The following is a 27,809-nucleotide window of genomic DNA, read 5'->3' as shown; positions in this document are numbered from 1 at the left end:
AGAAAAAAAATTCCAGGTGGGGTTTGCCTGCTGCCCACCTACAGCTAAAGTTCACACCAATTTTCTGGCTTCAGTACACAGTCTACAAGCTCTGAAAACAAGCACGCGTGCTTGGCTGGGCATGATGGGATGTGGGTGGTGAGAAATGAACCCTAAATCTCTCACCCTCCCCTCTCACAAGGATATTCTTATTTGGTTATATTAGAACTAGGAGGCCAGTGCACGAATGCATGCACCTTGAAAGGAACTGTGGACCACGAGGCTGCGATGGGCACAGGGGCAGATCTCGGCCCATCCTCTGTGCCCCAGCCCAGCTCCTCCCACCACAACCCAGTCCCTTCTCTGCCTGCAGCCCCACTCCCCCCGCTGCTGCAGCTCCCCTGGGATGACGGTGCCGACCCCGCTCACACCCACTGATGGCGCAGAGCGATTGGGGCCGGTGCCAGCAGTGGGTGCGAGAGGCAGCTGCAGGCCCGATCGCCCCTCAGGAACAGGGGGAGGTGAAGCCCTGAGGGGCTATCGGGGCTGGTAGCACCCGCTGATGCTACCAGCCACTAACTTAAGCACACAAAACCCAATGACTTGCAATAAACTGGATGATACAATTCTTTTTATTTGGCAATAAATTCAGTATCTGGTAACATAAAATCAACATTCAGAATAAATAGCAAATACACATTCAGAATAAATAGTAGGTGAACCTAGTTTGCACTTACTGTGCCTGCTATCGTACAGGCACAATTAGTCATTCTACTACATGATTAGAAAACAGTTTCCGACGTCAGGTTCAAGCCACAGTGCTGGGAACGTGCAGAGGGCTGCTGTGGGCGGGCTCCCCGGAAGCAGACGGAGATTCACGTGCAGGGAGTTTACGGGGTGTGCTCTGGGGTCCACACCTGTGGCTGGCGCTGGGGAGGGGAGGGAGGTGAGGGAAGGGAGCTGCTCAGAGGAGGGGTGTGACCTCGCCCATCGGAGACAGGGCTTCTGAACACCCAGCGGTGGGGGACTCGGTCCTGAAGGGTTACGTGTGAAGCCATGCCATCCCCCAAGACGAGCACAGTCACAAACCGCTACAAGAAGAGGTACATTCAACTAGTGCTAGTGCCCGACCGGCAGCTCAGTTACACACCACGAGGCCGAGTGCTGGGAACACAGTATGTCACCACTGGCCACAGAAGTAAATATGCCCTCGCCAGCTCCTAGGGGGACGGGGCGCACTTCCCTGCTGCCTGTTCCACTACTGGGCTGTTCGTCTGCACGCTTTCTGAGTTAGAGCAGGGCTTGAGAACTATGGCCCAAGGGCCAAGGCAGCCTGCGGCTGATTTTATAAACCACGTTGTAATAGGACAGAGCTGTGTCCATTCCTGGAGTAATGGCAACAGAAAATGGCCCGCAAAGCTGACCCCGCATTAAGGAATCTTCACTCCCTTTCCTTCCCTTAACCCACTAGGGCAGTGGTTCTCAACCTTGGCTGCACATTAGAATCACCTGGGAATCTTTTTAAAATCCTGATTTCTGGGCCTCATCCTCCGGAAAGCGCGTGCCCAGACGTGATATTTTGTGGAACAGCCACACTCAAGGGGCCGCGGTTTGCTGACCACTGCACTAGGGTGTTAGAGGTTAGCTGGCCTTGGAGCTAGGCTCCCAAATGCTAAGGAAAATAAAAGAGAAAAGAAGGAAATCGGTACACAGGGAAACTGATAAGAGGGCAAAACACAGGCTCTCCCAGTAGGTGAATAGGGCAATCAAGGGACGCTGCTCTGGCCACAGTCTCAGAACATTCTAGACAAGGGGCCCCAGTGGGTCTTTGGCAGCAAATGAGCACTGGGCATAGTGGAGCTCAATGCGATACTGAGCACGGCTCTCGACTATGTCAAGGGCCTTTGGGGAGGAAGAGAGAGGAAAAGCCATTTAGTTCATCCAAAGCTAAATTAGTAGGAGGAAAGATTACTTTCCATTTCTCCTCTGCAATAATGAAGAGGGCCGATGCAGTCAAAGCAACTGGTAATTTAATCAGAGACAGCGCGAGTCAGTAACAGGTGGTTTATGTTCCGCGGCACTAATGGCCACAGCAGGAGATGAAGCTGAAGAGCATGAGAGAGAGAGAAAGACAGAGAGAGAGAGAGAGAGAGAGAGAGAGAGAGAGAGAGGCACACACTATGTTAGGAGGAAAGTGGGAGCTCTGAGCCAAACTCCTAAAATACTTTAAAAGCTTGGTTTCCTTATAGAAGCAACTCTGGAAAAGCAACAGTGCAGGTCCCCGCCAGGGCGACCTGCTGCGGGTTCCATGCGCCCGCGTTCAGCTGGCATGGGCTGCCCTGGACTATGACTTCTGTGCACATCATTCTTAGAAAATCAGTCTAACCCATGCTGCACGTGAGAATATTGTTTAAATGTGCAAGCTAACTTTATTCTGTTCGCTTTCCAAATTGCTACTATTGAAGGGTGGAAAACAGACTCACTTCCCTCGGACCAACAGGCTTTCACCAGTGTGAGCCCGAGAACAAAATGGAAAGGACAGAATGCCCGTGCGGTGTGCCCAGGCCCAGCTGCGTCATGACGACGGCTGAGCGCAGACCAGGAGGCTGCCCCGGTCCTTCACGTGGCGACGGCTGCCCTACCCCTGCTGCTGGCCCGGGAAAGCACGGGTCTGCCAGGCACACGCCCAGGGGCCCTGCTGAGACAGATGCCAGGCCTCCGCCATGTGGCAGAGCTCAGCACGGCCATGTTTGATGCCCCACAGACCGAAACCTTAATTGGTAATAAATTGGGACACTCATAATTCATACCCAGAAAATGTGTGTCTCCCCTGAGGCTTGGCTCACCCAACCTAGACAACCACGAAAGCAGGATTAAAACAAGTCTACTTCATTCTTGAGTAAACGAACACCCTGTGACTGGCACTAGGAGACATGCAATGCACACCTGGTTGGATAAACACTAAGAGATTTTTAAAAACAGTAATAACTACTTCCTCACCCAGCTTCCCCGAAGTGAAGCCGAAAGCACCAGCGTGCCCTTTGAGGCCCCCACACGAGCAGCTCCGGGCCTCCACCTGAACCCCCAAATGCCAGTCAACTCCGATGCTAAAAGCACCTGGGAGCTAACAAACAGTAAACAAAAGGCCTACCCCACCCCCCAAAAGAAACGGACCACTGTGTTTATGATAAAATTTAACCGGAAAAAAGGGGCCTTAACTGACGGGCCTCCTGGGTCTACAGGGTCACCGTCACTATCATAAATACACGGAAATGCCCAGGAAAATTGCACCGTCACAAGCAGCATTGCCAAGCACGCTCCAGAGCTCCGTCACTCCCTGCTTCTGGCAGGCAGCTAGGGCATGCCAAGCTACTCATTGCCATAAAAACGCTCAGTTAGTAACACCTCCGCAAGCCCCTCCCTGCACCTGCCAGGCATCAGGTGTAAAACGTATGTCACGTGCGTTGTCCTTAGAAAGACATGAGAAATACTCAGTTACCTAGTCATTTCCAACCCCCTTTCTCTTAGTTTCAATGCCCTTTATGCTCTCCCACCTTAAATACAGGCGCCTAAAGAACCCCCCCCCAAGTCCCACACACACACACACACACACACACACACACACGCACGCACGCACGCAGGCACGCACACGTGCGGCAGGAAAGGAAGAAAGCTAAGGGGAGCAGAGGGTGGAGCCAGCCAGGCAGTGAGGCCACCGCCCCCACTTCCCCGATAATCCAGGGGGAAGGCAGCCCGTCTGTTGCCTCCAGGAAGGGATAGCTTCTGATAATGCCTACATTTTAGCCACACAACCCAGGGAGGGGAACGGCATTTCACTGCAAGGACTTTGTGTGTTTTTTTGTTTTGTTTTTCTGTCCTCCAATGAGCACATCAAACCAACAGTCGGGTGGCATTTTCAGGGGACCCACCCCCAAGCGTTGGCTCTGAGCGCTTGTTGCTCACAGCCTTATCCCACAGGCTGTTCTGCCAGCTGGACATGTGACCAGGCGCCCTTCTCTCCTTCTCCGGGAAAGGAGCGAGCCCCCCCATCACCTGTGGCGCCTGTCCTTCCCCAGGATGGGGTGGGGCACAGGAAGCGAGACTGAGGACCATCCAGGGTGAAGGACGTGCACCTTCCCTTGCTCTTTCTCTTTTCTTCCCACTGATGCACTGGAACAACAAAGCCCTGGGACCACACGGCTGGGGGGTCCCGCTGTTTGGGGGTCATCTCCGCCGCTTACTGCGTGTTACGCTGCTACAGAGCTCACTGCACCGTCCGCTTTCTGGGAGCAGTGTCGCTGCACACTACGGCACCCTTTGTTCCCGATGCACCCTGTGAATGCTCCCTGTTTTCCAGGGAGGAGGCGGGAGTTTCCGCTGCTGGAATACGGAGGCGGCATCAGGAAGTCTCCCTGGGCCCAGGAAAGCTGACACCAGTAACAGCACCTCGGTCAACGAGAGGACTGATCAGTTCCCCGTGAAGCCTGCCACTCAGCCCGAGGAGAGCAGGAAGGCGGGACCGGTACGCGCTGGCTTCCGTCTCAACCACCTGGGGAGCATCCTCCAGAAGGTCCGAAATAAATATCAGGCGATTCTGTGTCTTTTCCAAAAGCAACACTCCTATCCACACAAGGCCAGCCCCGTGGTGTCCCCCGGGTCGGGGCCGGGGCTGTTTCTGGCCTTGTCCACAGGCGGGCGCGGTTACTTGGCCTGGGCCGCCTGCAGGAGGGGCAGCCTGCAGGTGGGGGGCCCGTCCGACCAGGCGGGAAGCTCGTGCTGCAGCGGAGTCCTCCTGGGGTAGAACGTGTGGCTGACGTCGTAGTTCAGCAGGCAGCTCAGGGACGCCATGTAGATGTCGGCAAACCGCGACAGGCGCCTCAGGAAGTAGGTGGGGTTCTGGTCTGTGCGGAACAAGCTTCCAAAGTGGGCGTTGAAGAAACTTTTGTTCATTTCTCTGAAGGAGCAAGAAAAGAGGGTTGCGGCGGACAATGATTCAGAGAAGTTTCAAGTTATTGAAACCAAAATCAGTGTCATAGGACTCATTTGGGAGGAAAACCGTCTGTCCACCCATCCACCCAAATGGCGATCACACCTCCCCCTGGGACCCCCCCGGAGCACTGTTTGAGGCTCCAGTGTACATGTGTCTGCCCCTCTACACCTACACACCACACTCGCAGTAGGAGAAAAGCAGGAACTGCTTCTAAAACTACACAGAGAGATGTGAATGTTCCAGTCTCCAAAATTCCCTCATCTACAGAATGGGATCAAGACCCCCCTTTTTACAAGGTTACAGCAAAAACTGAGTAAGGTAAGAAAAATAGCTCTAGCTGGTTTGGCTCAGTGGATAGAGCGTCGGCCTGCGGACCGAAGGGTCCCGGGTTCGATTCCAGTCAAGGACACATACCTTGGTTACAGGCTTCTCCCAGCCCAGACCCTGGTCAGGGCTCGTGCAGGAGGCAACCAATCGATGTGTTTCTCTCACATCGATGTTTCTCTCTGTCTTTCCCTCTCTCTTCCACTCTCCCTAAAAAAAAACAAAACAAAACAAAAAAAAAACAACATGGAAAAATGTCCTTGGGTGAGGATTGAAAAAGAAAAGCATACTGTAAACTCTGAAGTACTTTTGATTCTTGGGAAATGAAGAATGTTTGTGTAGTGATGCAAGTCAGTCTCCACCATCCCTTGCTTGGCTTCAAACACCTCACTGCCTCCTGGAAGCCTAGGTCCGTGGTCGGCAAACTGCGGCTCGCGAGCCACATGCGGCTCTTTGGCCCCTTGAGTGTGGCTCTTCCTAAGCCTTAGGAGTACCCTAATTAAGTTAATAACAATGTACCTACCTATATAGTTTAAGTTTAAAAAATTTGGCTCTCAAAAGAAACTTCAATCGTTGTCCTGTTGATATTTGGCTCTGTTGACTAATCACTGGCTAGGTGATAAGCATTTTGCAAGGTTGTTCGCCCCACCCCGGGCTCTAAGCCCCTTCAGGTGGACACGTGTGCATGTGTGTGTAAATCAACACCCATTATACGTCCGCAGAATAAGCACACTATCTGGTGGCTGGGACCCCTGGGCACAGAATATTCCAGCAAAATGGCTAAATACCATTCGACTGTTAATCAGTTGCAGAAACAGCAAAAAAAAATAATAATCATTTACACAACAGTGTGATAAAGGCCACTGGCTGGTCACAGCAGTCTGTCCTCAATTGGTGACAGAGGTTGACAACCAAAAAGCAGAAAATTAAAAGAACTCAACTAGGTCTGTGGGTGGAGTGACATAAATATTTAAACTTTTACTTAAAAAATCTCAATGAGCCCTAGCCAGTTTGGCTCAGTGGAAAGAGCGTAGGCCTGCAGACTGAAGGGTCCCAGGCTCGATTCCCGTCAAGGGCATATGCCTGGTTGCAGGCTCCAGGAGGGGGGCGTGCAGAAGGCAGCTGATCAATGATTCTCTCTCATCATTGACGTTTTTCTCTCTCTCCTTTTCCCTTCCTCTCTGAAATCAATAAAAATATATATCTATTTTTTTAAATCTTACTGAGATGTAAAGTTGTTAGAAACTTGAAATCAAAGCAAAAATCTCTGGTGGATGAAATGGTTCCTTTATCTAATAATCAGGTTCCTGGAGTGCAGGGGATGAGGGGCCCAGAATCAAATCACAGAACTTGCCCATCACCCTCTCGCCCAACATTTTCCCACCAAAGTTAGAGTGATAATTAAATTCGAATACGCCAAGACCCGAGAGGGATGAGTCAGTACAGCCAGGCTTCTGTAGCCCCGAGGGAGGGGCTCCGTCCATGCCCAGGCAGGGGCTGCGCCTTCCAGCCTTAGAGACAGCTATGCCCAGGGCAGGGGCGGCCACACACAAGAGCAGAAGTGATCCTGTAACCAGTGTCCACACAGCACATCCTCTCAGGGAAGCAGAACTGTCCAGGGGCCACTTGAATAACCATCCCCTTAAGACTCACACCCGCCCAACTTTTCGGGGAGCAGGCGGGCATTCACTGGTCAACACCACCACACTGAGTGCGGGCACATTCCTGAAATAGCCGTGGTTACGGATGAGCACCAGGGCTGGACGGGCCCCAGGAATTCACTGTGGTGCAGGGCCCGCCTCCAACACTGTCCCGGGAGCCACGCTGTGCGGCCAGCATCACCAACACGTGGGCCCCCGGCTGCCCAAATGGGAAAGCCAAGCAGGCAGGGGTGGGAAGGCAGGCTCCTCCTCCCCTGGCCTTCACATCAGATGGGGCCTGGCAGGGAATGTGGAATCAAGATACGCATGTCTGTTTAGGTGAGAGACGTAAGAGCACGTTTGTTTGGTTTTAAAAAAAGAAACAAACAAATGCAAGGGCAGGAGGTGTGCGGAGGTCACTGCTGCCTCACGGAACCGTCACACATCCCTCACTGACAGCAGAGGGGTGGGTGGCTCTGGCCACAGGCAGTCAGTCATGCCAGGGAGCTAAAAAGGGCGTCTGGAAGTATGCCTGGGCCAGGGGTGTGCGTGTCAGGGTGGCGGACGCCCTATGTTCAGGACGGGGTGCTCTTACCTCATCTCCTTCCTCTCCCTTTTCCACTCCTCCAAAACCAGCTGGGACTCCGCATCTCTGTGCACCTGCAGGACACAAGCCAATTACTGAGAATGTTCTGGATGCAAATAAACTCAGTAGGTAATAAGAATTTTTAATGGGCCGCTTTCCTTGTGAACAAATTTTATTCAAATCTGAGAGATGGGCACTTGCATGAAATAATACATTTTCAGACTTCCCAGTTGCAACCCTCCCTTCTATACCAAAAGTTTTGAATGTCCAACAACAGAAACATGGTTTAACAAATGAAACTGGATATTATGAAGATATTAAACACGGCCTCTATTAAAGTAGATAGTAAAGTATTGTTAAAGACTATGTATAAACATGTGCCTATGTAACCACATAAAGTCTATGTGTATACTGTACATATGTGTAATGTATCCATTACACAGTTGTTGTTTTTTAATCCTCCCCCAAGGATATTTTTTCCTTTGACTATTTTTTTTTTTTTTTTTTTTTAGAGAAAGTGGAGGGAAGGGAGAAGGGGGAGAGAGAGAGAAATATCAATGTGAGACACATCAACTGGTTGCCTGCCGCACACACCCCAACCAGGGCCAGGGATCAGCCTGCAACCGAGGTACATGCTCTTGACTGGGAATTGAACCCATGACCGTTCAGTCTGCGGGCTGACGGTCTAAACACTGAGCCAAAACCAGCCAGGGCCATTACACATAGGTATTACCTATAGGAACATATACTTACTACATACTAACCTATCACATGATGTATATATTATGCATATACATCAACATAAAAATGGCAGGTAAGTGGAAATAACAGGTACAACCACTAATTGGAAGCACCTGAAAATATGTGCATATATTAAGAAATTAACATAAAATCTTTTCTTTAATTTATGCAAGGGTAGTAGAATTATAATTTGTTTTACGCTGTCTTCCTTAATATTGTATTATCTTTTAAAATGTTTAAGGGGAAAAAATGTTTTTGTAAAAGGCAAAAAGGTATAGCACCTCAACCAGATGGAAAAGCAGAGAATTCTCTGGCTGGGCTGAAATAGGAGCAAAGGCACCAAGAACATGGCAACTGCCCACAACCTAACAATGGAATCTCACAAGTCCCTCTGCGAGGCTCCCGTGGCCGAACAGGAGGCTCAGCCAGAATCAGAGGCGCGTGTGACCGCAGGGGACAGGTGGCTCCCTGCCCTTCACAGTCACGGGGCAGCCTCAGGGCCCGGAGGAAAAGACCAAACAAACCATCTGCCTCTGACGTGGGAGCCAAGGCCCTTCTGTTTACCACGTCTGCCCAGCTCACCAGCTTGGCCAACAGGCACTCACTCAGGGTCTCTGCCACTCAGATAAAACCCTGAGCTTGCAATTTGGGTTTCTTGCCCAACACCACTGCCTACACCAACAGGCAGCAGCTACACTGAATGACCACTGGCCATGTCACTGGAGACCGGACGGCTGGCCCCGCACTTCTGGGGGTGTTGATGGTTTTGTGAGCATAGTTTTAATTAGCTCTGACATTTCAATTAACAAATTACTCACTATAGAATTTAAACTCTACAATGTACGTGACTAGATAAAAAAATCTGTAGAGTATCACAAGTAATTTATTTAGACATATATATGTATATACACATGCATATGTATACATATGTGTATACATACACATGTACTCTCGTGCATATATACCCATATGTATACATACACATGCATATTACTGTATGACCCTTGCACAGACTTGAGGCTACATTAACCCAGAATCGATGCCTTTTGTTTTTAGAAAACCATCTCACGGACAAGCACGGGCAGGAAACAGAACGAGTCCTTGTCAGTGAAGAGTCGAGAACCAAGGGAGCCAGAGCACGTGGAAGCAAGACCGGGCAGTGCGGGCCCCGTGCTCTGCAGTGTGGGCACCCTGGAGTGAGGGCCTGGCCTGCCACCCCTCGCAGCTCTGCCTGAGCTCACACAGGCTGCCAGCTGGGCCAGGCAAGACAGTCCCCTGGCCATTTCCAAAGCGGGCTAGCAGGCCGTGGGCAGAGGCTGCGGGTGCATTAGCCAAGAGAGCAGCATCCGTGCCCCTTATCCTGAAAGAGTCGGCCCTCACGCTGAGAGGGCTGAAGGCCTGGCCAGCGGAACCAAGTGAGAAAGCAAGGTGCCTCGTGAGCTTGGAAAAGGGGTCACAGCTGCCACAGAGGGACATCTTCACGGGCCAGGAAATGACCACAAAAAAACAACAAAACTGTGTATGTGACTTATGGGAAGAAAAACCCACCACTGCTCTCTAGTGAGCCAGCCAATTGTAGGTATTATCTTCAAAAGCAAGTGGAGACTGCACCCAGGGGCCCTGACTCTTGCTTGGAGACTTTCCAGGAAGCTGTGGTGCCTAGCCTGAGTGTTCATTCCACAGGACCCTTCATTTTACAGAAGGGGAAACTGAGGCCCCGACGGAGAAGACCACTGCAGGCTAATGGCAGAAGCAGGACTAGACCCAAACGAAGGCAGAGGCTCTCGAATCCCACCCCCACAGGACACCTCCCTAAGGGGCTGCGGTGGGAGTGAGGCCACTGGAATTCCAGACAGAGGAACGTAAATGAAGGCCTTTTTCTCCAAGTGGCTTTGGGGGCGTTGAGAAAGGTCTCTTCAGGGAAATTGGCAAAACTCTTAGGGGCAAAATAATCCCCGTAATTATTCTGCAGGATGACTTGTGCCTCATACTTTGTAACCACAATTAAATAGAGAATATCTAACACTGGCCAGTGCACTAACTTCAGGCTTACAGAAAAAGGAGAAGAGAAAGAAATCTCAAACCTGCATTCGCTCCAGTAACCCGGTCAGCGTCTGCAGCCAGGTCATGGTCTGGATGTACTGTTCCGTGTTCATGATTCTGAGCTCAGACCGTAACTCTGGGATGATGGCACCAGTCCGCCAGCCATGCTTCAGGGTCAAGTCCTGCTCACAAAGATCACAGAGAGTCAACATTAATCTCAATGGACTTTAAGTCATTGCATGACCTGTCCCAGACACAACAGGCACTCATTGAATTACTTTTTAATTGTAATGGTTAGTTATTAACCAAGCCGAATTCAATGAATTACATGCCATTAAACCTGTTAGCCTAGGGCTTTGATCATTTCACCCCAAGAAAATTTGTTCTGGAAACAACTGCTGTAAGTCACAGCCCTTGCAGACACTCAGGTCTGGAATCATTATCCACGGCCTGTGAAACAACAATTAGGTCGGGGCAGAAAGAGGATGGACCACGATACTATTCATCCACAGATGGCAGGGAACACCCACTGGGCGCCAGGCCTCGCGGGTCATGGGGAACCGTGGAATATCAGACTTGGAATGATCACACAACATACACACATGATCACATTTTTCATTTCAATATTATAACCCTATGAGCTGACAATAGGCCAAGCGACCTGATGTCAGTTATGTCCCAGAAAATCTAAGATACGCAATCACTGTACTAAAAGGTCATTCATTTTCTCATTTGGCAAATATTTATCAAGTCCTATTTGCCAGGCCCATTTCTACAAACTGAGGATAAAACAATAAACAAAAACTGACACATCCCTGCCCTATGGGAAATACAAATGACAAATAAGCAAGTAAATGCACAAAGCCAAGTGGTCTTAACAAATTTTAAAAGGTTGAAATCGTAAAAAAAAAAAGCATCATTTCTACTTAGAAGGAATGAAACTAGAACTCAACAGCAGAAGAAAGAACTGGAAAATTCACAACTATGTGGAAATTGAACAACACTCTTAATGGGTCAAAGAAGAGATCACAAGGGAGATTAGAAAATACCTCGAGGCAAATCAAAATGCAAACACAACACACCCAGACCTACGGGTGCCGCAAAGGCCATGCTGAGGATGAGATCTAGAGCTATAAACACCGACATTAAAGAAGGCCTCAAATCACCTAACTTTATATCTTAGGGAACTAGAAAAAGTAAACTAAAGGTTAGCAGAAGAAAAAAATATAGATCAGAAATAGAAGACAAAACAAAAAAAAATCAACAAAACCAAGAGTTGGTTCTTCAAAAAGATCAACAAAATTGACAAACCTTTAGCATAACTAAGAAAAAAGAGAGGAACTCAACTTAGTAAAATCAGAAATTTAAGTGGTGCCATTACTACCGATTCTACAGAAATAAACAGGTTTAAAAAGAGTACTCTGAGCTTCTGTATGCCATCACCTTCTGGATAACCTAGATCCGTGGTCGGCAAACCGCGGCTCACGAGCCACATGCGGCTCTTTGGCCCCTTGAGTGTGGCTCTTCCACAAAATACGATTGAAACTTCGTGGCCCATGCGCAGAAGTCGGTATTTTGTGGAAGAGCCAGTATTTTGTAGAAGAGCCACACTCAAGGGGCCAAAGAACCGCATGTGGCTCTCGAGCCGCGGTTTGCCGAGCTGCAGTTTGCCGACCAATGACCTATGAACAGACATTCCTAGAGACACACACCTGCAAAGACTGAATCACTAGGCAACGGGGAAATCTAACAGACCTCTAACTAGTAAAGAGATTGGATTAGTAATCCAAACACTTCCAACCAAGCCAAGCCCAGAACCAGATGGCTTCCCTGGTGAATTCTACCAAACACTGAAAGATGAGTTAGCATCAATCCCTCTCAAACTCTTCCCATAATCAAAGAGGAGGGGGTCCTTCCTAACTCACTCTGAGGTCAGCACTACCGATAGCAAATTCTAGTGTGGAAAGCTGGTTAAAACACAGATGGCCAGGCGCCACCCCCAGAGTTGCTAACTCCGTAGGTCTGGGGCGAGGCTGAGAATCTGCATTTTTTACAAGGTCCCAGTGGTGCTCATGCCACAAGACCACACCCAGACATGTGTGTGTGTGTGTGTGTGTGTGTGTGAGAGAGAGAGAGAGGGGGGGGGGAGAGAGAGAGGGAGAGAGAGACCTCACAGGACCACGTACCCACATGACCTAAGGGCAGAACACAGCATCTCATCAGGCCCAAAGACCCCACCTAGCAAGAGGCAAACACCCACAGTGATGCCATGTCCTGTGGCTAGACATTCTGAGAGTGCCAACATCCTGATAGTGACACTTTATATTTCTAGTTTATGAAGCACTGTTATATATATTATCTTATTTCACACTTTTTACAAATGAGGACATCAGGGCTTGAGGGAAGTGTTCAAGGTCACACAGCTAGAAAACAGTAGAACTGGGGTAAAAACTACGGTCTTCTAATCTGAGCCCATGGTTCCTTCCACTAGACCTCTACCCATAGACAGACGGGACGACAAAGGTGTGTACAGGAGTCACCTGGGGAGATTTCACTACACACAGGCGCTGGGATCGACCCGTCTAGCTCCAATGACATATTGTTCCAACTATAGGTTCAAGCACAATTCAAGGCCTGCAATCTCCTCTAGTCATTCCAATGGCATGAAAAGCCTCGTTTTCACTTAAGGGCTGTTTCTGGGAAAGGTGAGTTTTTAACGCATCCAAAGCGACAGGCTGGCAACGGAGCCCTGACTGATGCCTCAAGCCTTTATGCTGCAGTTGTGTGGTTCTGACGCATCGATAAATTGAAAAGAAAAGAGCACTGGCATTTATTTCTTACCATTACTTAAATGGAAAGATTTTCTGATTAAACTCTGAGTCAACTGCTAACTTCCATCATTTCCCCCCCAAAAATGTGTCTTTTTCATGACTGATCCATCCTGTTCTATAAAATATAAGGCATTAAAAATGTGACCTACTCCTTGCTTTATGAAAGCATAAAAATGGTCTTAACCAAAAGAGAAATTCCTTAGTAAGTGGGACTAACATGTCTGTCCCCCAATGAAGAAATAGAAAAAAAAGGCTTCTCTCACCGCCAGGTCACTGTATATATGGTCACCAAAATATAACACTTTGGATCCTCTCCATCCAGTAAGCTTCAAAAACTCATATAAATTGCCCTGCAATAAGGAAAATACAGATATTATCTCCTGTGACAGATAGAAGCTCTTATATAACCCATGGCCCAAAATACCTATTTTTTTTAAACTTCAAAAAAATTATTTTGCTTTTATAACTTATTTTAAATAACAAAATATAAAGACAAAAACATCTTAGTGTGAAACCTTTCAGGCCTTTCTTCTAAGTCAGATGTACTTTTCAAAAAGGGTTCATATTGTATATGCCTCTTTGTGACAATCTGTTCACACTTAGCAGGCTATGGCTGTATTCCCAGGTAAAATATTAACCTGCCATGTAATTCCATTCCTGAGAAGTACTATAATCCATTTTACAAATTCCCTGTTATCATTTACTTTGTTATCTATTTTGTAAGTAATTTCATTCTTATAGTAGGGTTTTAGCTACATCTTAATCATTTTCTTGGGCTAACTTCCTAGAAGTGGAATGGCTTTTCAAAGCTAAGTTTTCAAGGCCTACTACATATACTTAATGCCAAGGTTGTTCTAAACCCACCAGGAATGTATCAATACATTAAAAAAAAAAACTTACTTCAGTAACACAATAATAGTCAGCAAGTCAATCATTTATTCAAATATTTGCAAGCCTTATATAATATCAAAATATATTAAAACTGTAGATTAAGACATAGCTTGTCACGAAATAATTACTAATTTTGGCAAATAATGTGCCATGTAATTAAATGCTTCTTATGGAGACATTTCCAAGCTTTGCTACCGATATCTTAATTGTTATTTACTATGAAAAGTAATGCTTTCCATTTCGTTTTAAGAAACTGTTCAGCCCTAGCTGGTTTGGCTCAGCAGATAGAGCATCGGCCTGCAGACTCAAGGGTCCCAGGTTCGATTCCGGTCAAGGGCATGTACCTGGGTTGCGGGCACATCCTCAGTGGAGGGCATGCAGGAGGCAGCTGAATTGATGTTTCTCTCTCATCGATGTTTCTAACTCGCTATCCCTCTCCCTCTCCCTTCCTCTCTGTAAAAAAATCAATAAAATATATTTTTAAAAAAACTGTTCAATTCTGAGTTGATGCAGATACTGACTTAAGCTTAAATTCTGCCACCAAGTCATAAACAGTCCACCGGGGAGACCACTGAGCACTGCCAGCCCCGAGTGAGCCTCGTGAACTGTCATCATTACTGACCACGCGCAGCAAAGCAGCCAAAGGGATAAACTGGTCATGAGGTACCTGCTTGTAAATCTGGCCCTTCTGCAACTTGTAGATTTTATCCCAGAGTAAGACACCTTTCTCATTCACCTTTCGGAAAGGTCTAAGAACAGAAACGGGAGTCGTTATGAGGGTGGTGGTTGTGCAGGCCGCCTGCTGTGTGAAACACCACGTGGTTACCCACTGGGAACAGAAAGGGGCTGCCCGAACCTGAGAAATCCCTGAAAACAACTCCGGCATTCCCCTTCCCAGGGCAAGGTCTCCCAAACTGTGGCTCCACCCCCACCGCCCACACCCCATCCCTGGGTCCAAGGACTTGTAGTAGAGAAAGAACCCCAGGGTCAGCTATACAATGGCTCCTGTTTCCCAAGGCTACTGGGGCAGAAAGACACTCTATAAGTCTTGGTAGACATTTACTCCACCTGATGCAAAACCTGTGTTGCAGAGAGTTTTGCAAAATCCAGCTGCAATTTTAAAGGTACCATTTGCAGCTCAAAAGAGCTACCCACCAGGTGGTTTGTCGCCGCTGTTTTGTTATACTTTACAATGCATCTGCATCGAGAGATCTAATATACTCTGTGAGAGTAAGTTTGCGTTTTTCATTGTTGTCAATCAATTTCTGAAAGCCTGACCAAGAGGACTGAAGCAGCCCGAGTTGAAGTGAGATCCATTTTGATGTGTGTAAGGTGTCTGCTATGCACAAATCTCACTCTCCTCACAAGCACTTGCTAGACGACTTTAAAATCAAAGGTGTTGATGGCAGATGCTTGTGATTTCCAACCGGATTTCACCAAGACACGCTCCATCGTAAGCATTCACAGCAGCAAACGAGGAAAACCTAGTCCCCTGGAGAGGCAGGCACTCACCTCCGCTTATCATTGAAGAAGCTCGGCTTCTCGGCCTGAACGATGACCACGTCAAACAGGTCCCGCCAGTCCTTTCCAACGATATAGCTCATGCCTTTGTCCCTAAACAACACGCCGGCCAGGTTAGTCTAGCACTGAAGGGGTTAACTGTTTTTGCAATTTTTCTTGCAAATTTCCACTGTGACATGCAATCCAAGAAGTGAGCCGGAAGCCAGCCAGGAAACTCGGGACTTACACAAAGCTGCTGGGGCTGTTGGTGATGAGGAACATCTTCTTGCCGTGATCAGCCAGTTTGGCCAGCACCGCGCGGGTCTGCTCAGCGTAGCAGATGTACTTATCTAAGAGCAAGAGAAAAACGCACACACAGATTCAGCGCGAGGCCCACTCAGTCTGCCAGTGCTTGCTGAATGGGGCCTGCGGGCCCAGCGCTGTCCAGGGCACGTGGGGGAAGAGAAAGCGGTCTTAAGGGAGCCCGGGTCAGGGTGGTCTATCAGTGTCCGGTGCATCAGTAGCCAAGACCCCCGCCTCCTCGGTCTAAGGGGAAAAAACGAAGGGGCTGCAGCTGCCAGCGCCTCTCCTTCTGAGTCAGGATTATGTCAAGTTGTTAGGCAAAGGGGAGGGAGACGGCTGAGAGGCGGGGATGCAGGACCCTTGCCCGGCACTCAGAAAGGCGCTACAGTCTGCTCAGCACCTGCAGTGAAAGTATGATGCCTGCAGCGGGCCATGGGGGAGGGGCGGCCTGGAACGACTTCGTGGCAATGCCAAACACGTACCAATGTCTGCTTCGACGGCTCCGTACATGATTCCTTTGATGTGCACGTCTCGAATTGCATCCTGTCAAAAGATATGTTTTTAATCGTGAGCGTACTGGCCTGAGTAGCAATACAAGTGAAATGGCACTCTGCCGTGAGGAGCCTGCAATCCAAGCACTAAATGAAATCTAAATCCTGGCCCATTTGTCAGAGGTGGCCCCTGTGGGGAAAACGTAAGTTTCCATGGTGATAGTGGCAGTTCTCAATGCAATTTGCAAGAGGGTCGCTGGGAGCAGATAATTTGTGTGGATAATTCTGGAGAAAAAAAAAAGGCCTCACATGATAAACCATCATTTATATGCAGGATCGTGAACAAACGATTCCAGGCCATCCGGGCAAAGGGCATTATTGTTCTTTCACCCTCCCCTAGCCCCCAACAGCAGGGTCAGTCATCTCGGAAAGAGGCAGAGACAACAAGAGAATGGACCTGCCTCTCTTCAGTGCTACCAATGGGGGAGAGCTGCCAGTGGGATGCTGACTCGGGCAGAGATGTGGTCCAGCCCTCGGACACGAGGAGGAGGAAGCAGCTAACCCTTTGGCAGGCCCAGGAGTGGGGCACCCTGATGCCTGGCAGGTGTCAGAGCACAGCCCCACTCTCCGGTGGCACCGAGAAGGTCCTCTACACAGGTGGCACCTGGAAACTTCCAGAGCCGGTGACAGGGGACTGGACTGTGGACAGACTAGAAAATCGCAGATTTCTGTCCAGCATGAGCACTCTGGGCTGTAAATTCAACCTCGATCCCCTTCCAGTACAGCCTTATTTCGACATCACATCGGCAGAAGGCAATGGCTAAGAGCAAGCCAGAACCAAACTTCCTGGCTTAAAATCTAGACTCTACTATTTACTAGCTGTGTGACCATGGGTAAGTGACTCAACCTCTCTGTGCCTCAATTTATCTACAAAATGAGGGTGACAATAACAGTTTCTACTTCAAGGCATTATTCTGAGGGTTTAATTAGTTAATATGCATAAAGCACTAAGAAGAACAGTGCCCAGAACACAGAAAACTCGGCATATGTGTTCACTGTTGGTGGTTGTCACACTAATAGTAAAAACTGAACTTTTAAATAAACATCTCTCCTCACGAGTGCAAGGGGTTATATAACTACAAGTGATTCTTAAAGAGTCTTACAAATGAAGTATTTGTGTGCACGAAAAGGAAATTAGAAACTATTTAAATTCAGTTCACAGAACACCAGATTGATATTGACAAACTATAATTCATCTTTTATCTGCCTAAAACCCATGATTCAGGGCAGTCAAAATTTTAAATTAGTCATAAACATATAATAAAAAATACTGTAGGAATGAATACGGATCTTTTAAAAATACATATATTTCAATAAATATGTAGTATATACAAATTATCTATAATAATAAAAGCATAACATGCTAATTAGACCAGGCATCCTTCTGGACGACCTTCCAGACAAACCTGGAACTGCAAGGGAAGCCCAGGTCCCAGGTGCCAGAGGAAAGCCAGTGCCAGCAGCCGGGGGAAGCAAGGCCTACTCTTGCACAAATTTTGTGCATCGGGCCTCTAGTATTTCATATAAATATATTTCTATCACATGCTTAGAAATATATAAGAAAACCGTATTAAATAACATAAACATTTTTAAGTACTGAAAAAAGTTCAGTTTAAAGAATATTAAAATGTGACTATGAATTAAAACATATAAATACAGAGTTATATAAATGAGGTGTGTATATGCATAAAATATTTATGTTGATCTTTCTCCCCTGCCAAATAGATTTCCACAGCTGCTGCAGGGCCTCCAGGAGCCTGCATGGCACCTCTGTGTGCCAGAGACAATGGCGCCTCCTGTGGGCAGCTGCGTCCCTGGGCCACAGCCTGAGACTCAAATGCCCGTCTTTGTGTAGAGCCACCCAGCCGCTGGCCAGGCTCAGGGATGAGCCGGGTACAGCTAGACCTCAGTCACCACTCACCCCTCTGGCCTCAGAAAGAATTAAGAAATCCAGGTAACAATATGAGCGCCCTCTTCTTTTAACAACAAATTTGACCGATTTCCAGTTCTCCTAACGAAACATCTTACAATTTTCAGGGACAAACCACAAATACAAGCGTTCCCAGGCAAAGGCTATGTCAGGCACCTAACCTACGCAGGAGCCTCAGGATTCTGCTAGTTCCGTGGAAAAGCGCCAGGGGTGGGAACCCGGGACCTCCCCCCGCCCACACAACCTTGACGTCTTTGTACAGGTGGACAGGCTCATAGTCGATGTTGTTCTTCAGAAAGTATTCGTTCACGCAGGACAGCAGGCTCATCTCGGGCAGGGAGAAGATGTCCATGAACTGCTTCATGGTGTTCCCGTGGGAGCTCTGCGGGCAGGGAGCGCAGTGAGAATCTGAGGCCCACACCCAGCAGGGCCAGACTCGGTCTTTCAAGAGGGCGGGGGCTGGGGAGGGGGAGGGGGGGAGGCGGGGAGCTGGTCAACCTGATCCCTTTCCACGAGGAAAGCAAAACTCTAACAATACAGACTAAAAAAAGCTCACCTTGTTCCTCTCAGCCAGGCAGAGCTGACGTCTCACTCTGAGCATAAGTGGCACATGCAAGGAAATTCCCCAAAAGTCTAACCGCCCTCCCCTTTCACTCCCCTCTGTGCTGTGTCCAACTCCCAGCTCACAGTCCCATCGAGCTCCGAGGAGAGCAGGGAGGGTACACCCTTGGAAAGGCAGAAAAAGCCACTTGACTCTCCCGAGTCTGAGCACCTCCCAAGCCTATGTGTGAGCTTGAAAAAGAGCCTTTCTCTGAATGGCTGCCAACTTTTTTAACAGTTTACCAGCTGGTGGGACATCTGCCATTGCACTTGGACAATGCAAGTAACGCATCTAGTAAGAAGCAAAAATGCAGGGGGCAAGGAGAACCACAAAAGTTAGAAAAACAGAGGTTTCCCTTCAGGCACAGGGTAACCTGCTGCCCTCAGTCTCAGGGGAGGCGACAGCCCCCAAGGACTTCATCCAGAACGTGGGGACACCTGGCGGGGGGGGGTGGCAAACAGGGGCAGGTACCAGGAAGGCGTAAGGAGCCTTCGTAAGGAGGAAAGGCGTGAGAAAGGAGAATCACGAAAGAACCTACGGAGCCTGTTCCATACTAATCTCTCTCAAACCTTGGGTCTCTCAAAACACAATCCCAACGTTCCTCGTCAGTTCCCTATGAGCAGTCCCAGAGCCTAGGGATCCATGCTCCTCCATGTCCCAGGCCATGTTTTGAGGAGGAAAAAGACAGGCTGCTTTACCTAAATACAGCCTTTCTCATTACCTTGCCATAAAAGTCGCTCATCTGTTCCAGAGGCACGTGGGACCCCTCGTACATTTCAATGACTTCTTCATCAGGGACCACGCTGAGGCCTCTGGGGAAAGACAGGCAGCGCAGTTCAAGAGCTTGGCCAGCGAGAGCAAGGACTGTCACAGCCCTGGCAAGTGCTGGGGGTTTTCAAGCAAGGTGTGAGGCGTCACAAGGAGGCACAATGTGCCACTAGTAACTGCTGCGAATGACAGGCAAAGTGCTGCTACTGTTACTCCTGCTGCCACGCTACAGGTAAGAAGAGCAGAAAGATAAGAGCTCAGATTACATGGCACCTACTATATGCCAGACCTGAGTTCCACACAGTCCCTCACTTAGTTCTCTGCAATCCCAGGCGAAAGGCACTGTCATGCCTCCCTTTTGCCCCCAGAGGCAACTGAGGCACAGAGAGTTCATGTACCTTCCCCCCGGTCAGTAAAGTAGGAAGAGGTGGGTCAGGGCTGGGTCCAAGGGCTTTGTGGGTCTTCAACCTCTCCGCCACACTGCCTCCCTCAACAAGGTCCAAGGCATTCTAATGCCTTACTTTGAGGTGAGTTTTCCTTTATTTTTTAAATGTTTTTAATGCATCCGGGAGAGAAAGGCTGGCTTTGTCTCCATCATCCCTGTGCCCTCTGAGACTCTACCCTAAGGTCAGTGCCGAGATGGAAAAACGCATGCACGAGGCTCGGGGGACTAAACCCCGTGACACAAGGCAGGCGCCTGGGCACCACCTCCAGGAGGGGTGACCCAAATGCTACGTGACAGTGAAGGCGTTTCCGCATCTGGACACGCCAAGGTAACACCCACCACCTGCCTGCCTCCGGAGCTGCGGGGGGATCTGCAAATGAATCCGGCTCCTCCACACGCAGGAAAAAATAAGTTCTGGAGTCAGAGCGGCTGGATTTCAGCCCTGCCTCTGCCAGCCGCTGGGAGCAGATGCCTGCGCCCAGGGCTCGGTGGCCTCAAGTTTCCTCACCTGGAATGTCCCACTCTAGAGAGTAACTGGGGGAAATGTCAGCTCCTCTACCCCCTTCTTCCAAGAGAAGGTGCTTGAGAAGCAGACACCGTGAGGAGGGACCACAGAATGAGTGGTGGGAGCACCACACTGCGCTGCAACAGGGTAATATGTGATTCAATAAGGATTTTAGTTACTGATACAAACAGGTTGCTTAAAATGCCGAGTCACTTGGCCAATATTAAAATACATACAAAAATAATTTACGTTTGCTATATTATTACTTTAAAGAAAGTTTAATTTCAGCCTCTTTCCTCCATTCTCCACCCCCGTATGACTTCTAAAAATATCCGAGTGGATTCATTAATAGTTTGCCTCTGACCTTAATTAACTTGTTACAGTACTAGCTTTGAAAACAAAAGAGGCAATGTACTTCCGTTTATCTCCGCCCCAGAAATCAGATAAGACGCTGGTACGAAGCCAGGTCACTCCAGACAGTGACCTTGGAAAACAGCGCTTGCTAAGGTAGCAGCAGTCAAGTGTGCACACCTGTACGGCTTGAACAATTGGAAAGAAAATACAAAAAATAAAAGAATTCTGCCGGGTGGGTTCTCAGCCTCCACGCTGGGCCCGACCCCGTCCTTCGGAAGCCACTGCTGCCTCTGAGCACGGACACGGGAACCTGGGCACACAGCTGCATCCTTAAGGCCCAGGTAACCAAATGCCAGCTCGAAAGCAGCCGAGGAATCAGCCTGCTCCAGGGTGTGTAAACCAGCACTGAAAACTACTTTACACACCCATGTGGTTCTGAGAAATACAAGGGTTAGGAGCACAGATCCGAACCAGTCTGCCTGGGGTTCAAATCCCTCCTCCCTTAATTACTAGGGGTATTTATTACCTAGACAAGGAATTTAACTCTGTGGGTCTCAGTGTCATTCTAAAACTGAAACAGTAATAGTACCTACCTCCTAGAGCAGTGATGGCGAACCTTTTGAGCTCGGCGTGTCAGCATTTTGAAAAACCCTAACTTAACTCTGGTGCCGTGTCACATATAGAAATTTTTTGATATTTGCAACCATAGTAAAACAAAGGTGTATATTTTTGATATTTATTTTATATATTTAAATGCCATTTAACAAAGAAAAATCAACCAAAAAAATGAGTTCGCGTGTCACCTGACACACGTGTCATAGGTTCGCCATCTAGTGTTACTGAGAAGACTAAACGAGTTACTGTATATGGACAGTAATTGGTACATGATAAGGGTCTGTGATGGAAACAACCCTAGCTTTTCACAAAGGTTCCAGTTAAGAAGTGAAACCTTGGGTGCAAAATTGGACTGCAGTGGAGAGCAGTGTGCCGCCTCCCCTGCCCAGCGGCACTCACTCCCACAGCCCACAACATAAAATTCAACATGATGCAGCAACTGGGTCCCCTCGGCAGGTCTCTGGCCTCAGGCCTCGGAAATGAGTGAGGCTGAGGCGGAAGCATTCTTCCCAGCCACTCACTCATTCACGACCCCTTCTGAGGGGAAAGGGAAGAGAAGTGGTGTCTGTGCCTAGAGTGCTTTGGGCACCATTCAAGCATGCTTTAGTCTGCATGACAAGCTGCCCCTAAGGAGGGCACTGGGGGCCATGCCCATTTGACAGAGGAGCAAACCAAGGCTTTGAGACAGTCAAGAGCTTGCTTGACTGTGTGCACACTTGATGCCCCCCCCCCTAAGTGTTGGGGTCTGAGAGGAAGGGAGAGGGAGAGATAGAAGCATCAATGATGAGAGAGAATCACTGATTGGCAGGCTTTGAGACAGTCGAGAGCTTGCTCAAAGCCACACACCTAAGTGGTAGGGTCTGAGTTTCCACTCAGGAAGCGTGACTCCAGAGCCCACACATGGGCCCCTGCTGGTTCAGCCACACCCCTCTCAGCACTAAGGCCGCAGAGACCTTCCCAGGATCTAAAGGTAGACTCCTGCCCCTATAAACGCCTCAGCTGGCTCCTCCTTCCTGGCTCCGCCTATACACCTTAACACAATGGCTTATTTATCTACAGAAGAAACAAGACTATTAGAAGCCAAGAGCAAAGAAAAAGACTGAGGGGTGAGGAGAGGTCTGGAGGAGGGCTGGGATTTTAAGGAGCAGAAAAGGAAGGAAAACTATCCTGGTAGGATGGCCGCCAGCATGAAGAGATGTTGCAGGGAGAGAAGAGAACTCAGAGGAGAGGAATACACGTGTTGTTTGTCCCTGCCCAGCATCCGCTCCCTCTAAGACTGATTGAAACTGTAGGGAAGAGAAATTGTCCTTCTCTCGAGCTGGGGGGATGGAAGCCTGGTAATGCCAGGGGTCCCCACACGGAGGGCCTGCCCAGAGAGAACTTACCCAGAGAGCAAGAGTTCTGACATCATCAATTTGGGCCCTGGAACCAGCCACACCTGCAACTGGCCTCTCAATCAGTGAGCCAGTGCTGTGCTGTGTTTTCGTCTAAGCCAGTTTGAGTTGGGTTCCAGTCACTTGCAATAAGAGTCTTAACCAAGCCAGTAAGTTAAGAAGTGTGCGTGCAAAAAGGGGAAGCTAAGGGTTTAGAGGTGATAGAAAACCTAAGAGGTGTGGGAGGCCTCCCGGATTTTAGAAGAGAGGAGGGGTGGCTGAGGAAAGTGCTTTAGGTGCATCAGTTGAGCGACGATGTCCAGGATGGACTCCTCTGCAGAAAACTCAGGGCCCAGAAGAGAAGGGATGATGAGTGTCGGAGCCAGGGAGCTTACTCTTACCTGTAGACAGTCCCCAGCTGGATGTAATGAAAAGCATCAATCTTCATCAAGACTGCCTTCAAAAACATAAACACAGGTAAATAATGCACAACAGTTTGCACACTGAATGAGAACTCCGGGTGTCGTTATAAATTCTATCGACAGTTAAGTTGTTACAAGGAAGCAGCTGTATGTTTCTGAAAGCGTTGCTTACTGATTAAAGCAGTGTGACACTCATTAAAGAAATGGCCTAGCCCAGCTGGTGTGGCTCAGTGGTTGAACGTCGACCTATGAACCAGGAGGTCAAGTTTTGATTCCTGGTCAGGGCACATGCCTGGGTTGTGGGCTCGATCCCCAGTAGGAGGTGTGCAGGAGGCAGCCAATCAATGATTCTCTCTCATCATTGATGCTTCTATCTCTCCCTCTCCCTTCCTCTCTGAAATAAATAAAAAAGTATTATTAAAAAGAAAGAAAGACATGGCCTATCTGCAAAGAAAGGTATGACAACTGGCTCCTCCTCGCAGCAAGGACTACTGGAAATAAACGGTATGTCCCAAATTGCTGAATGCATTCATGCTTTTCTAATACATGGTCTCTTGAAAAAGCCTTTATCCAAAGATGTTTTGAAGAATTCAATTCTGTGGCCCCGAAGAACATGAATTTAAAATCAATGTATGTGTTGAGCAAAGAAAAGCACCAGGAGTACATTGTATCCAAACAACGTTAAACGAGAAAAACATGAGGATTAAACCTACCCGCTGCACATCATAATGAAGTCCACGAATTGCAAAATTTGGGTCATATTCATACTTCCTGATTTCCGCAGGATACTAAGAAAAAAGAAAGAAACCAGTTTTAGCTAACAAGGCACTAGTGGGTTCAAGGTAGTGTCCATTTTGGTCCTTGTACGAAGGCCGAGGTGGCTGACGCACTCTGGTGGAAAGGTAGGATCAGAGGGGACGAATCGCACACACCCCTCTGCTTCTGGAGGCAGCACTTCCGACCCCAGAGCCCTCCACAGGCAGTCTCATCCCTCCAACTTCTCTCGTCTTTACTGCCCCTGCCCTCCTTCCCTCTGCCCCTAGACTCCCAGGCCCCTGGACCCCTGCTTCTACCTCCCTTAACACACTGTCAACCATCCATTCTGCTCAGATTGGAGCACCTCCATGTCACAGCCCTCGGATGGCCCGTTACCAGGTTTTGTGAAGCAACCCCAGCTGAAAACTTTTCAGAAGGACCCCTCCACGTAGCTTCCACTGCATCTCTCATCTGGTCAGCAGGTCACTCACTTGCTCGCCTTCCATGGGCTGGAGGGACCGCAGTGTCAGTGCAGCGTCCTCCCCGCTCAGGCTCAGAGGGGCCCTTCTCAGCCAGTTACCACTCCAATGCTCTGACTCAGAACAAATGTGGCTTTGGAGGTAGCTCAGGTCCCCCTGGTATTTCCTGGATATTAAACTATTCCTCCCAGCTCCCTCCTCATCTAAGTCTTTCCCTCCTGCCCAGTCTCAGAACTGGAACACCAGCTACCCCACTGACAGCACCAATGTACCGAGCACCGCAGGCCCTGCCATTCCCATCTCACAGATGGGACATCAGAGGCACCAGATGAAACCACCTGGCCTGGGCCACACAGCTGGGGTGTGGTGGGCGGGGAGTCAGGCTCGGCCTCTGCTCCCCCCACACTCTCCTCCCTCAGAGCACAGACCTGCAGGATAGAATCGGTATTCTTGAGTCTAGAGCGGCTGTGTCACCAGGATCTTCCAATCCCTATGTAAACTGCTTAAGTAAAAACCCAGGCGCCTAATTCCTGCAGTTTTAAGAATGCTTGTGGCCACAGGGAACACCTCCAGACTACAGTTCCCACAATGCCCTAGGGCAACAAAGACTACAAACAGTCCCTCTCCCTCGGCAGAAATGTGGGTTCATTACACCAAGTACAGGCATTAAAATTTCCAGAATCCTGGAGGAGAAAATGATCCATAGACACGTCATTCTGGAGCCAAAATGTCTCTAAAAAAAAGCAGAGCTCTGGCGGACTGAGTGCCACTGACACGCCTGCCTGGCACAAACATTTCTTCAACTACACGGAACTTGTGAAAAATGGCATAAACAGAGCCATTTCTAATGCAGTTGGAGCCACCATCCCAGAGGAACTGCCTTGCATGTCTTGCTCCTTGAACATTTGGATTATTTGACTTGGGCAAGATAACCTTTGGACCAGGCCAAACCAACACTGTCTTGTATACAACTGACAGGAAAGCAAACCTTCTGACCACAACAACAGAATCACGGACATTCTTTAGAATCAGTACTGTGTATAGCTCAAGAAAAACAGCTTAATACAACTAGTGAAATTGAAGCAGTAATCAATAAACTCCCAACCAAGAAAAGTCCTAGACCAGAGGGCTTCATAGGTGAATTTTACCAAACATTCAAAGAACGAACACCTATCCTTCCCAAACTATTCCCAAAAAACCAGGAGGAGGAAAACACCCACGCTCATTTTACAATATTCTAATTCCAAAACCAGATCAAGACACTACAAGGAGCCAAAACCGGTTTGGCTCAGTGAATAGAGCGTTGGCCTGCGGACTGAAAGGTCCCAGGTTCGATTCCGGTCAAGGGCATGTACCTGAGTTGCGGGCACATCCCCAGTAGGAGATGTGCAGGAGGCAGCTGATCGATGTCTCTCTCCCATTGATGTTTCTAACTCTCTATCTCTCTCCCTTCCTCTCTGTAAAAAATCAATAAAATATATTTAAAAAAAAGACACTACAAGGAAAGAAAATTATAGGACAATATTCCCTGATAAACATAGGGATGCTGTTCATTAGCAAACCAGATCAAACAATACATTAAAAAGATCATACACCATGATCAAGTGGAATTTATTCCAGGAATGCAAGGTTGGTACAATATCTGCAAATCAATCAATGGGATACACCACATAAACAAAATGAAGAATAAAAACCACACAATCTGCCCTAACTGGTTTGGCTCAGTGGAAAGAGCGTCGGCCTGCGGACTGAAGGGTCCCAGGTTCGATTCCAGTCAAGGGCATGTACCTTGGTTGTGGGCACATCCCCAGTAGGGGGTGTGCAGGAGGCAGCTGATCGATGTTTCTAATTCTCTATCCCTCTCCCTTCCTCTCTGTAAAAAAATCAATAAAATATATATTTTTTTAAAAAACACACCATCTTATAAACAGGTGCAGAGAAAAAGCATTTGATAAAATCCAGCACCCGTTTATGATAAAATCTCTCAGCAAAGTGGGAAGAAAAAGTACATCTCAATATAATAAAGGCCATATATGACAGACTCACAGCCAACATCAAACTCAATGGGCAAAAACTAAAAGCATTTCCCTTAAGATCAGGAAGAAGACAGGGATGCCCACTTTCACCACTCTGATTCAACATAGTACTGGAAGTCTTAGCCACAGCAATCAGACAAGAAGAAATAAAAGGCACCCAAATTGGAGAGGAGGAAGTAAAACTGTCATTCTCAGATTACATACTGTATATAGAAAACCCTAAAAACTCCACCAAAAAGCTACTAGATCTAATAAATGAATTTGGCAAAGTAGCAGGATACAAAGTTAATATTCAGAAATTAGTGGCATTTCTATACAATAATGAACTATCAGAAAGAGAAACTAAGAAAACTATCCCAGCCCTAGCTGTTTTGGCTCAGTAGATAGAGTATCGGACTGCGGACTAAAGGGTCCCAGGTTCGATTCCAGTCAAGTGCACATGCCTGGATTGCTGGCTCAATCCCCAGTAGGGGACGTGCAGAAGGCAGCTGATAGATGATTCTCTCTCATCATTGATGTTTCTATCTCTCTCTCCCTCTCCCTTCCTCTCTGAAATCAATAAAAATATATTTAAAACACAATAACAACAAAAAGCTCTGCACAGCAAAAGAAACCATCAACAAGATATATGCATAACCCATAGACACACATAGCAGTATGGTGATGACCAGAGGGAAGGGGGGGAGGGTGAATGGGTGGAGATGGGCTAAGGGGGGAAAATGGGGACATCTATAATAAAGTCAACAATAAAATTAAAGAAAAAAAACAAAGAATAACAGCTTATTATCACCAATAGAACTTTTTTTCTCTATTCATGTAATTATTTCCCTTCCCTTCTCACAAATCCCCTTGCCTTCACATCACAATAGAAACACTATTTGGGTTTCTGCCTGAATCAATTCTTTCTTCTCAAATAAATGCTTGTTGCCTCTCAAACAAAACACACAAAAAAACTAGGCAGTGATCAAGAAACCGCTTTGCAAGGCTGCACTGCTAACTTTTCAGGGCCAAAGTCACATTGGCGTGAGAACATTTCCCGGTCCCACCAGGCTGAACCACATTCAGCAAGTTTTCAATTCAAGCTGTAAAAAGCGCTGACTCAAATACCACATTTAGGCTCATTTATCTAACACCTACCACACGTGC

General features: G+C 48.0%; 1 protein-coding gene across 1 annotated transcript in view; it reads right to left on the bottom strand.

Annotated features, from left to right (window-relative positions):
* Window positions 1–4,548: 4,548 nt before the first annotated feature.
* NT5DC3 (5'-nucleotidase domain containing 3) overlaps window positions 4,549–27,809 on the bottom strand; it is a gene marked incomplete at its 5' end in the record, with an annotated part of 39,643 nt that continues 16,382 nt past the window's right edge. The window contains 12 exon segments of the mRNA XM_006084068.3: window positions 4,549–4,933; window positions 7,529–7,593; window positions 10,345–10,485; window positions 13,398–13,484; window positions 14,693–14,774; window positions 15,538–15,639; window positions 15,773–15,875; window positions 16,311–16,371; window positions 18,554–18,691; window positions 19,632–19,722; window positions 23,372–23,427; window positions 24,106–24,180. Coding sequence (XP_006084130.2) covers window positions 4,681–4,933; window positions 7,529–7,593; window positions 10,345–10,485; window positions 13,398–13,484; window positions 14,693–14,774; window positions 15,538–15,639; window positions 15,773–15,875; window positions 16,311–16,371; window positions 18,554–18,691; window positions 19,632–19,722; window positions 23,372–23,427; window positions 24,106–24,180 — 1,254 coding nt within the window.

The sequence above is a fragment of the Myotis lucifugus genome, unplaced genomic scaffold (assembly GCF_000147115.1).
Source record: "Myotis lucifugus unplaced genomic scaffold, Myoluc2.0 scaffold_10, whole genome shotgun sequence".
In the NCBI taxonomy this organism is placed as follows: Eukaryota; Metazoa; Chordata; class Mammalia; order Chiroptera; family Vespertilionidae; genus Myotis; species Myotis lucifugus.
The sequence above is the reverse complement of the archived record's forward strand: the minus strand, read 5'-3'. Positions and strand labels throughout refer to the sequence as shown.